The following is a 12,422-nucleotide window of genomic DNA, read 5'->3' on the forward strand; positions in this document are numbered from 1 at the left end:
TTTCTGATTAATTTTTTGATTTTGTTTTTGTGGGGCAATGGGAGTTAAGTGACTTGCCCAGGGTCACACAGCTAGTAAGTGTCAAGTGTCTGAGGCCAGATTTGAACTCAGGTACTCCTGAATCCAGGGCCAGTGCTTTATCCACTGTGCCACCTAGCTCGCCCCCCCTTAATTTTTTATTTATAACTGGATTCATAGAAATAAGGGTAAAACATGAGCATGGCAAAAGAAATGAAGAACATGATTTCTGCCTTAGAGAAGGTTTAAAATATAGTGGGAGAAATAAGATGGTAAACTCAACTTAGCAAACATTAATTACCTACTATGTGCAAGGCACTATACTAGACATTGGGGATATGTAGACAAAAACTGCCTCTGTAAGGAGCTTAACGGTCTTCTGAAATTGTATACAGACTACTATAACATGAAGTAGGATGTGATCATGTATGAGAGATGTATGAGAAAAGTATGAATAATGTGCTGTCACATGGGAAACTAGCTCTCTACCAATCTATAGAACTGTCTAGACTTGAATGGCTTGGAAAAGCAATAAACAGTTTCCAGTTTGAGGGAGATTTGGGTTGTTTTTTTGGTTTTGCTTTTTTTCATTCCTGACTTTGGACCTGTAGGCTTGGGGCAAGGCTCAAGTAAAGGTATAACCATTTGAGGAAATAGAGTCTATACTGTTTTTAATAATCAAGTCCATAAGAATTTCTGAACTGGTGAGGTGACTACTTTGTCCACAGTACGTTGTAAAGTGCAGGTTATAGACCACGGTTAATTACTACTTAGTCCCATATACATGTGTAGACCTGTAGTGCGAGTAGGAAATGATGCTTTTTTCCCCTCACCTCTTTCAGAGGAAGCAAAACCCATGTGTATTCACACAAACCCATTCAACAGTTCACCATTAAACTGACCTCTGAAAAAAACCGCAGCAATGTTTGTGGTTTATCCTTGGGTTATTTCAAAGGAAGTAAAAGAAGGAACTAGACCCATTGGTTTTTCATTAGTTTCATTTGTATAGTAAAAATACAGTGGTTTATAATAGAGTATATTGCTGTGCTTTTTGATTCCAAAAATAATTTTATATGAGGAAACTAACAAAAATTTGTGCTAAAAGTTTCTGTATTTTTCTTAGAAAGCCGGATCGACATGTCTATAATAAGTAGTTTGAGAACTATCTGTTGTCAGTCCTATTTATAGTGCTTTTTCAAAGTGTTCTCAGGTGGACTGATAATACAGGGATTCCACATGCTTATCTTTATAGCAGTGTTTCATTTTTTTGATCCAGGTCAGGGCTTCTTCTTTTGGGAGCTATGAAAATGGGGCAAACTGTGAGTGAAAAATGAGCAGAAATTAGTGGTCCATTGAGGAGTAGGGGGATAAAGACAGCAGGAAACCTATGGAATCACATTATTGAGAAGGTAAGGTGTAGAGGTTAAAGCTAATTTAGAATAAAGAGCTAGAAGGCCTTATTTTTGAGTGTACCTATAAAATTGAGAACTATATAAAGTAGCTAGGGCAGTAGCCAGATACATGGTGTGATAGTTAAAGTGTGGGCACCATAACTTTAAATAGTTTAACAGTTCTGGTCTCTTGTTCTTGTTAAATATTTTTAATAAAAATGTAAAACATAATTTTTTTGGTAACCTGGCATTTTATTCTATTGTACATTGTTACCCTTAGATATCATGGAAGATACAAGCAGTGTTGCAGTATTGGTACCAGGTCTGGGTGAACAAGAAGCTGTGTTGATTTCTGAAACTGTCATCAGTCCGTCATTGGAAATAAGTGATGAACAGAGAAAATACAAAACAGATCCACTTATTGATGTTATCCAGAAATTGAGCAAGATTGTAGAAAGTGAAAAGTCACAAAGATGCCTTTTAATTGGGAAAAAACGCTCTCATCCAAATGCTTCAGTGCTCTCTCTTGAAACACAGGACCTTTGTGAAATTCCAGCCAAAACAATTGAACTACCTGCTACTGGCACCAAAAGGACCGAGGAGTTGCAAGCAGATTATTATATTACTGACTATTTTCCACAGAATAATAGAAAGACTATGTGTTACCAGTGCAGTCTTTGTAAGTTCCTGTCTTCTTCTTTATCTGTGTTAAAAGAGCATATCAAACAACATGGTCAGCAGAATGAAGTGATATTAATGTGCTCTGAGTGCCATTTTCTATCTAAGAGCCAAGAAGAACTTGAAGCTCACATTTTAAATTACCATGGAAATGATGCCAAAACTCCTATTGAATCTAAAGTTCAGCAGTGCACTGGGCTCTCCAACCCCTCACTTCAGGGAACAATAGAAGGGAATCTCAAAACAGTTGCAGACCTCACTGTGAACTTGGACAATAATGATATGCAGGCTATCCGAGCTGCTTCTGTGGCAGAAATGGGAAGGAGAAAATGGTACACATGTGAGCAGTATGGCATGTACCGATGCTTGATTTGTAGTTATACTTGTGGTCAGCAGAGAATGTTGAAAACACATGCTTGGAAGCATGCAGGGGAAGTGGATTGTTCCTATCCAATTTTTGAAGAGGAAAATGAGACTCTGGGCTTGTCAGACTCCTCAGCTGCCACAGCTCAAGGGGTTGAAACAGTAGTTCTTGCTCTGGAGGATGATGATCTGGGTATTCATAGTGGGCAGTCTGTTCAGGTGCAAATCTGTAGTTCAGAACAGCTGTCATGCAGATCTATTGAACAAAACAGAGAAGTAAGTGAAAGTCTAAGACAGTCTGCTACCCTTGACTCTAATGGAGAAGAAATGTTGGAGGTGATGTCTGATACAGAGGACAGTCTGATGGCTGATAGCCTACTTTCATCAGCACAGAAAATCATTAACTGCAGCCCAAATAAAAAAGGTCATGTTAATGTAATAGTGGAACGTTTGCCTAGTGCTGAAGAAACAGTACTACAAAAATCTTTCCTGATGAATACCGACATGGAAGAGGAAAAAAACCTGATCTCCACAAAAACCCAGATTGTGCGTGAAGAAGCAGATGAAGTTTATCATACTGATAAAAGCACTGTTGAGATTGAAGAGGTGATCATAGGATGGGGCAGTCCTGAGAAGAAAGACAATGAGATTATCTCAAATCAAGTTCTGGCTGCTGATGAGAATGCCCCTCCAGGCCGGAGAAGGACAAATTCTGAGTCCCTAAGGCTGCACTCTTTAGCAGCAGAAGCTCTGGTCACAATGCCTATAAGGGCTGCAGAATTAACACGAGCCAGTCTTGGGCACTATGGGGATGTAAACCTTTTAGATCCAGATACTGGGCAAAGACAAGTTGAAAGTACTATAGCAGCATATTCTAAATTGATGTCTCCACTTAACTCTTCAGAAGTGTTAACTAGCTTTAACCAAAGTGACTCTACATTGGTAGAACTTACAGAGGACAAACAGGAATTATCAGAAGTTCCTGTTAAAATGGGTATCAGCATGTCCCTACTCACTGTAATTGAAAAATTGAGGGAAAGGACAGACCAGAATGCTTCAGATGATGACATTTTGAAAGAACTACAGGACAATGCTCAGTGTCAGCCTACTGGTGATGCAAGTTTGCCGGGAAGCAGCTTGGTAGAATTTATCCCCAATGCTGATCGACCATACCGTTGCCGGTTATGTCACTATACTAGTGGTAACAAGGGCTACATTAAACAGCACTTGCGAGTTCACCGGCAGAGACAGCCTTACCAGTGTCCTATTTGTGAGCACATAGCGGACAACAGCAAGGATCTAGAGAGCCACATGATCAACCACTGTAAAAGCAGGATGTACCAATGCAAACAGTGTGAAGAATCTTTTCATTATAAGGTAAACCTTTCTCCATGTGAAGTCACTTCATAAAATCAGAATGTCAGCACTAGAAAGGACCATAGAACTCATATAGCCCAGCCCCTTAATTTTATAGATAGAAAAAGAAACAGCCTGTACAGATTAAGGAGCTTTTTGTCCAAGGTCACATCACTGTTTAGTAGCAAGACTGAGACTAGAACCCAGGGTTTCTGACTACCAGTACAGCATTCTTTCCAGAAGCTTCTTTCTTGACAGCTTCGGCATGTTACTTATTTTGATAGGGGCAAATCTTAAAATGTCCAACTGCACATCATACAGCAAGGATGACAATAAATAGCTTGATGATAAGCTAACATTGGATCCCATGGGACCATCCATCGATATTCAAGACTAGGAACTAGTAATGCATTAACTGTTACTGCAAATGCAATAGAATGTGAGCAGGATACATAAACTCTCTGCTCTCTAGTTTTTCCATCCCTAAAATTGGATTGTTTCCCCCTAGTTTGAGCAAACATTTGTTTTCTGTCTGCAACGTATTTCACCTAAGAATGTGATTTCCAAAAGCACTTGCAATTTCTCCTGTTAGGCTTCACTTCTTTTTAGGAACAGGATTTGGGGAGAGGAGGGAAGAACATTATAAAATCTATTACATTATAAGCTAGTATTGAAGTAGAATTATTGTCAATTTACCAATGAATATGAACTTTAGTTCCTACGTGGTCAAAATGTACTTACTGTCAAGTTAGATCTCAGAGGTCTAATGGCTGTTTCTCAGCTTCTTCCTTGAGTTTTAACTTACTTGGCCATTACAGAGTGAAAGAAAGGTGTAGGTTAGAAAACTTCTAGAGGGTTAGATTTGGAGCCAAGGACCTACATTTGAATTTCAAGTCTGATATCATCCCTGTGATCTGGGACCAATCATTTCATGGTTTGGAACTAGAAATAGACCACTCTGAAAATTCAGTATAACTTCTGAAGGGATAGTTACAATACAAACTTCCTAGCCCATTTGCCTTAGAATGGACCTGTAACCCACACTGGTGAGAAGGCAAATGATGATATTTAAAATAAAAGCTAGGTCAAGGGTAAAATTTTTAAGGCAATGATTTTCCTCAAGTTTGTGAAGGACCTTTGGACAGGCAACTCATTCAAATAATTAGATTCTTAGAACAGGTCTGTATTTCATTTCTTTTGTTTGTTCCGTTTAGTCATTATGTCGGTTTTGTTCCACATCTTATGGGACAGCAAAATAAAAGATTCAAATTTATACTTTTTTCAAAAAAAATTTGAGGGGGAAAAAATCTATCTTCTTAAATCTTCCTTGGATGTCTCTTGAGGACATGAAAGCTTGTGCCAGCAGGGAAGAAGGATTCAAGACTGGGCTGGTGACAGACTGCATGTCTGTCAGCCTAGGACCAACCAAGCTAACTTTAGAGAGATTCATCACCAGAAGGTTGGCTCTTGGGATGAATATTTCAGCCAGGGCAGCTCATTTAAAATATGGAGGGGTTGTGATCTGTCTTGATAGAGAAAGGTACTTGTACCAGGGATCTCTAAAAATACCAAGAAAAAAGTTAGGTACAGTCAAAAATGTCTAGCTAATTTTCATTGTGAGAGCATTATTCTTATTCAGAAAGTTATAACATGGAAGGAAACTAGAGGGGTTTCTTCCTTGTGAAAATCTAGTGATTTCATATCTGATTACATGTGTATATGTGTATTTATAATTCACTATATACATATACAAGAGATAGTGGTAGTGTTCTTTAAAGACATCAAAAAAAGAAAATAACTTTTTTTCTTGTGGTTTCTTCAGTTATTTTTCCCTGAATCTCATTTCCTGACTGATATAAGAATTGTATTTTATAAGGATATTTGATTGAAAAGTGTTTAAGTGTTTTGTTTCTCAAATGTGTCTGTATGGTGGTTGTTTTTTTAAAGTAACATGCTTATCTCAACTTTCCAGAGCCAGCTGAGGAACCATGAGAGAGAACGACATAGTGTTCCAGATAACTTGTCAAAAGCAAATCCAAATGAACCAATAGTTTCAAATGAGGCAGCTGAAGGAAAATGTGTTCGGGAAGGTACTCAATTTTTTTTTTCCATGTGTTGCATATAAAATTACATCTTTTACTGGTGTGTGGAAGAAAATGGCCTATTAGGTAGATTTCTCCAAAGGAAAACCATGGGCCTCTGGCCTTTGGCCATGAGGAAGTGCTAGTAGAGTCTTATGTGTAGGTAGGTTGTATAATATAAGTGTGACTGCTAGAACAATCAGTGCTTTGGCATTGAGTATGCTTCTTCTCAATTTAGATCCTGTGCACAAAGCAAACTCAGAAAGGTGACTGGCTTCAAAATGCCTCCTTTCCATAAGACACACTTTCCTTATGCATCACATTCCGCACTGTAAATTCAGTAATAGGAAGCCTGAATTTTTTTCTGTACCTTTTTTTTTTAATGTCAGCATGATGCCAAGTACCCCTGTTGGGAAGATTACATTGCAGATGGTGGTCCCACACCTCAAGCTTTAGCAGCATCTTCCTGCTGTGCTCTTACTCAAACTATAAACCCTAGTATAACTGCCAGGTTTCATATGTATTGTTTGTAGAAAATCAAGTTAGAAATTTCTAGCTGTATTGTAATAGTTACTAATGGGCTGTGTTTTTGTTAATATCCTATGTTAGAAGTAAAAAACCTAATTAGGATTCCATAAAAAGGCAGGCACCATACCATACCCAAGAACATTAGAATAAACTCTAATAAGCAGGGCTGCTTCTCATCAGATCATTTTAATTGATATACTCTAAATGTGTCTAGCAGCATGGTAGATAGGGTTTATGTGAGATAAAACATATTAGGGCAAACTCCTTTTTTTTAACTTCCTAAGAATTGAAGTTAAAAAACACTACTTCCAAGTAAAATGTGCTACAATAATGTTCCATTAAATTATACCCTAGAATGCATAATAGTTGTTTCAAAAACATTTTAGAATCAAATTGTGACACCACTGTAGCACCAAAATCCTCTTGTCAAACAGATGTCATCCCTATAAAACCCAACCAAAACAAAAGAGTTTATGATAGAGCATCTGTTTCTGCGATAGATGTCTGAGATAAAACAGTTCTGTTTCTTGTTTATGAAATAGCCCTAAATGCCTCGTCTTGTTTTAATTCATCATGTTTGCACATCCCCTTTCAAGCAAACATTATGCCGTTGGATATTACTGGGCTCTAAATGCCTAATGAAAGAATAAAGTAGGCTACCACACTACCGCACCGCCTGTTGTCAAAACTAAACTTAGGATGTTATAGTTTCCAAAACTGTATTGAAAAGGTAAAACACAAATGCAAGCTCAATGTCTAATTAATTGTTTCTAGACTTCTATTTTGTTATTTTGAAAACTTCTCCAGTGTCCCATTTCTCTGTATCTTCCTTGTTGAACATGCCATTATGTTTTGTTTTGCCTAACAGTAGTTTTATATTTCACTGCACTCTCCATTTTCCTACTCAGCTAATTCAGTTTGCTTTTTTTTAAAACTTGCTTGTTTTGTAGTTACTGAGTTGACAGACATTCTCGTGTGTGTGTGTGTGTGTGTGTGTGTGTGTGTGTGTGTGTGTTGGTAATTAAGTTGTCCGTGAATTTTTGTCACATTTTAATGAAATTTAGGGAGGAAAAAATATGTACATTTCTCTGTACATGAACTTCTTGCTGCCTAATATGACAAGATAAAAATATAATTGATAGCCTTCTGCCGAAAAAAGCACAGAGGGCTGCAGATAGCAAATGTTGCCTGTATTTATGTGTTTAAATAATCCTAAAGTAACCATATAAGTAAAGGAAACAGCTTTTTTTTTTTTTTGCAAATGTAACATCTTTTTGTTCAAAGAACAAATACTGGGCAGAGATTATTTTTCTAAAACTAGTCTGGGTATACTACTACTACTGGGCAAGCATTTAACTAATTAATGCTCTAGGCACTTCTATAACTCTTAAGTTGATTTGCTGAGAAGGTATCAACCTAGATTAGTAGAAGGAGTTTTCTCACGTGGCAGTTCCCCAATATTAATAAAATCCCAGGTCCAGGCCCTATCCATGCATGCTGGATATTACCCAGCCAGTACAAATATACATCATGCCCTCATTCTTTTTGGTTTTTGCAGGGCAATGAGAGTTAAGTGACTTGCCCAGGGTCACACAGCTAGTGTCAAGCTTCTTAGGTCAAATTTGAACTCAGGTCCTCCGGGGCCGGTGCTTTATCCACTGCACCACCTAACTGCCCCCATGCCCTCATTCTGAAAGTGAAGACCGTGTGGCAGAGGAACCAGAAAATGACAGGGTTTCGCTCAGTTATTTTCATTGGAAATAATTATTTGAATGGCGTGGGATTTCTTATTCTTTGCTATGGTGGCTTTTTTTTCCTTCTGGGGTGTCATTTTATTGTTATAACTCGGCAGCATTTTATGTAGGAAAATCATCAGTCACATTTTTTCCCCTTGACTGTGTTTAGAACAGTGCCGTTCTTAACCATGTCCAAGTTTGTAACCTACCAATTAATAGCACATCTAGATAGAGTATAATTATGATTAGTGTATATATTAATGTTACAGGATTTTATCAGGACATTCTGCTCAGCTTGGTAGTAATTATTAGTAAAAGAAAACTTCAGATTTTGAAAGCTTAATTTTAACTTGTATTTGTTCCTTTGAAATTTCAGCGTGGGTTTTCTTTTGTGTTATTTTATTTTTATAAGTCATGCAGTAGTCTTTTCCCTAAGCCTTTTCTCTTTAAAATGTTGCACAGTAACGTACCTTTCTCTGCTTTGCCACTGTGCTTCAGGACTCAGATTGGTTCTGGAATCAAAACACTCAGTCCTCTGTATAGGCTGTTCTCTACATTGTAGTTGCCAACAGAAATGCTAATTGTGTTGGGAAAGCTTTATCCTATGTGTAGGGAACTAAAATGAGACCAAGTTATTCAGTTGGGCCCTGGCATGCTTTCTTTTGGTAAAGAACTTTTACTGCCATTGGCTAAACCTGATTTTAAGTAGCTAGGCACTAAGCTATCTGCTTTAGTGTATGAGTTTTATTCATGACACATTTTTTCTTGACCTGTTTACTGAATTTCACAGGGCTGTACATTTTCATTAAATGTGATTTTTTTTAACCCATGTAATCAATTCTATTTATAAAGTTCATAACTAAATTGTACAGTTTATAAAGTTCCTTTAATCCATTAATTAATAAGTATATAGAATAAGACCTTGTATTAAATTAGACTTGATCGCTTTTTTTTAAATTTTTTTGTGGGGCAATGAGGGTCAAGTGACTTGCCCAGGGTCACACAGCTAGTAAGTGTCAAGTGTCTGAGGCCGGATTTGAACTCAGGTCCTCCTGACTCCAGGGTCGGTGCTCTAACCACTGCACCACCTAGCTGCCGCCCCCCCCCCCCCCCTTTGTATTAAATTAGGAAAATATGTTCTGTACAAAGGAAATCCACCGGGCTTACACCCATGTACATAATTTCACTAAAGAGGTCTTTTAAGCCTTTTACATAGAGTTTGTCACAAATCCTTTGTAGCCACATTTCATGAAACTACAAGTCTTGGGTTTTATCCTGCCTATGTAAGCCAGTCGTTTCCTTCAGGCTCTTACTTTGAGTTTCCTCTGTAAAATTTTAGAAAGTGCCCCATGATCATTATGACAGCTTGAGTTAAGCACATAGGCATAGAGAAATCTGTCTAACATTTCTGAGGTTCAGAGAATTATATTTCAGCCTTTGTTCACTGGTTGTTTTTAGTACAAGAGGATAGGTAACCTGACTTTGGAATTTGTTTGAATATTCATTCTAAAATTGAAGCTAAGAAAGAGTATAGAGCTAAAGGTATGAATTTTCATTTAATATATTCGTAAAGGATAGCAGGACATAATGGGCAAGTTATGTGACTGTTGATAAGTCCTTTCATCTCTCAACACTACCAGGCATATAAGACTATATCAGAGACAAGCTGCTTATCTATATTGATGGAACCACACCAAGGGTTTCCTACACTGTTGAAATCACAGACTCAGTTCAGTCAGTCAACAAATATTTATTAGATGCCAGGCACTACAAAGGGCTACATATATACAGAAAGGCAAAAGCCTGGTCCCTGTCATCAAGGAGCTCACAGTCTATGGGGGGAGACAACATGCAAGTAACTATGGACATTCAAGATATGTGATGGGCAGATGGGAGGCAGTTTAAGAGAGAAAGCATTGGCAGTGGTGAAGATCAAGAAAGATTTCCTGCAGAAGGCTAAATTTGATCTAAATCTTGAAGGAAACCTGAGAAACAGGAGTCATCAGTGAAAGCTAGTTCTGGGCAGTCCCTGCAAAGACAGGGAAACAAGATTGGGTGATGTGCTCAAGAAGCTTCAAGCAGGCCAATGTAGCTGGCTCATGGAAAGCAAGAAATTGGGTGATGTGCAGGAAGGCTGGAAGGGTAGAAAGGAGCCAGGTTGTAAAGGATTTTAAATGCTAAATGTGGAATCACTAGAGCCTGTTGAATGAAGGTTGAGGGGAGTGACATGGTCAGACTCCCACTTTAGGAAAATCATATTGGCAGCTGAGTGGAGAACGGTGTGGAGGAGGAGGACCAATTGGAAAGCAATTCAGTAGTCCAGGCTTGAGGTAATGAGGCCTGGTGCTAAAGAGGCAGCAGTGTTAGTGAACAGAAGACAGCATGTATAAGAGATGTAGTGAAGGAAAAAACTACAAGACTTAACAATGGATTGATTGTGTGGGGTAGGTGAGGAATCAAAGATGACATCAAGGTTTCAAGTTCGAATGACTGGCAAAGATGGTGTTTCACATGACATTAACAGGAAAATTAGGAAGAAAGGATTTGAGGGGAAAGATAATTATATTGACTTTGCAATGCTTGTGGGACATCCAGTTCAAGATATCCAAAAGGCAATTGTTGTTAGGAGACTGGAGCTCAGGGAGAGATTAGGGCTGCAATCTGGGAATCATCCGCGTAGAGGTGATGATTGAGCCCATGGAAGATTATGAGATTACCAAGCAAGATAGTAAGTACAGAGGGAGAAGAGGGGAAAATCCATTTATACCGTCATAGTAGAAATGAAATGTTGTAACTTGTTTTTTTCAAAGAAATGGTTATAAATGTCTGAAATACTCCATCTAGGTAATAGATCTTCAATCCAGAGATTATATAAATGTGATGTGTGTGATTACACAAGTACAACTTATGTTGGTGTCCGGAATCACAGGCGAATCCATAGCTCTGATAAGCCGTACAGGTAAGTGTGAATAATCCTAGAGTTTTAGTGCATATGACATATTTTATGTGATAACAGTAAAGAAAGAATCAGTTGTGAGAATAAGCAGAAATTCACAAGTGCACACCACACTGCAGGGTTCTATACTTTCATCTTTAGCCTCCTTCTTCTGACTTTTTTCACCTTTTCATTAAAGATCTCAAATCCATTTGGGAAAATTAATAACCAAAAGGAGACTCCCAAAGATGTTTAGTAGTCTTACTTGGGGAATATAAACTTTAAGCTTGGATCTTAAAGCTATATATATTTTGTGTGATTTAATTATAATTTACCTCATTTGTTGGGCTCTTGTATATTGTAATTTACATAAAATTTATCAGCAATTTTCATTTGAGGGAATAATTATTTCACTTATTCTAATTCACCCTAATCACCCAAATTCTAGTCAATATAGAAAATATGCCTAAATCAGAAAACCTTTGACCTCCTTTTGAAAGAATAGACTGTATACCTAATTAAAGCAAGTCATTTAGTGTAAGCAAAGTCATCCAATTTGTAATATCACATATAAAGGCACTTTATTAGTTCCAAAAAGCTGAAACTTTAGAGATCATAATTTGTTGCTTTATAAAGCCTTGAAGTTTAGAGGGTTTTTTTTTTAATTATGTATTGTTTAATAGCAAAGGTGCTGGAATTTGATAGAGAATGATTTAAAGGCCCTCCAGTATATCCAGATGTGACAGAGCCATGATAACAAGAGCAACAAGGGTCTCATTGAAATCTCTTTTCTTTCAGTACAGGGTTGTATGTAGTATATATTTCTTTAACCCTGGTTTTGGTTTTGGTTTTGTAAATTCTTACTATCTATACTCACAGGTTCTATATTTGTGCCACTTTCCAAGAATATACATCCTATGAGTGTGGAGAAATTACTTCTAAGAATATGTAATCCTAAAAGCTCTTGATATATTGTCATGTCTTCAGTTGCCTTTATTTAGTTTTTTAATATATTTTGTTTTAAAGATTTGTTTGATTCGCCCAAGCAAATTTAATTGTAGTTACTATGCAATTGAATAATCATTAAGAGTATTGAGATATTTTGAAGATGTTCTTTCAGGTCACAGAATCCCTTTTGAATATGTGAATTAGTTTCAAAAGTAGTGGCATCTCCACTTGCAGAACATAAACTCCCCGAGAGCAGAGATTGTTTGATTTTTGTCTTTGTATCCCTTCTCTTAGTACGGTGTTGGATCTTTTAATGTTCTGTAGATTGCATGCAATTTTTCATTTCCATGGGCAGCATAAATGCTTCCTTGAGCAATCTACCAAAGGA

At 37.4% G+C, this 12,422-nt stretch overlaps 1 protein-coding gene across 3 annotated transcripts in view; it reads left to right on the forward strand.

Annotated features, from left to right (window-relative positions):
- Nucleotides 1-12,422, forward strand: part of ZNF507 (zinc finger protein 507) — a 28,815-nt gene that overhangs the window by 6,072 nt on the left and 10,321 nt on the right. For all 3 annotated transcript variants that reach the window (XM_043987349.1, XM_043987352.1, XM_043987351.1), the window contains 3 exons: nt 1,690-3,827; nt 5,779-5,896; nt 10,996-11,110. In XM_043987349.1, the coding sequence (XP_043843284.1) occupies nt 1,695-3,827; nt 5,779-5,896; nt 10,996-11,110 (2,366 nt within the window). In that variant the 5' untranslated portion in view covers nt 1,690-1,694. The remainder of the gene's footprint in view (nt 1-1,689; nt 3,828-5,778; nt 5,897-10,995; nt 11,111-12,422) is intronic.

Source organism: Dromiciops gliroides, chromosome 2 (genome assembly GCF_019393635.1).
Source record: "Dromiciops gliroides isolate mDroGli1 chromosome 2, mDroGli1.pri, whole genome shotgun sequence".
NCBI lineage: Eukaryota > Metazoa > Chordata > Mammalia > Microbiotheria > Microbiotheriidae > Dromiciops > Dromiciops gliroides.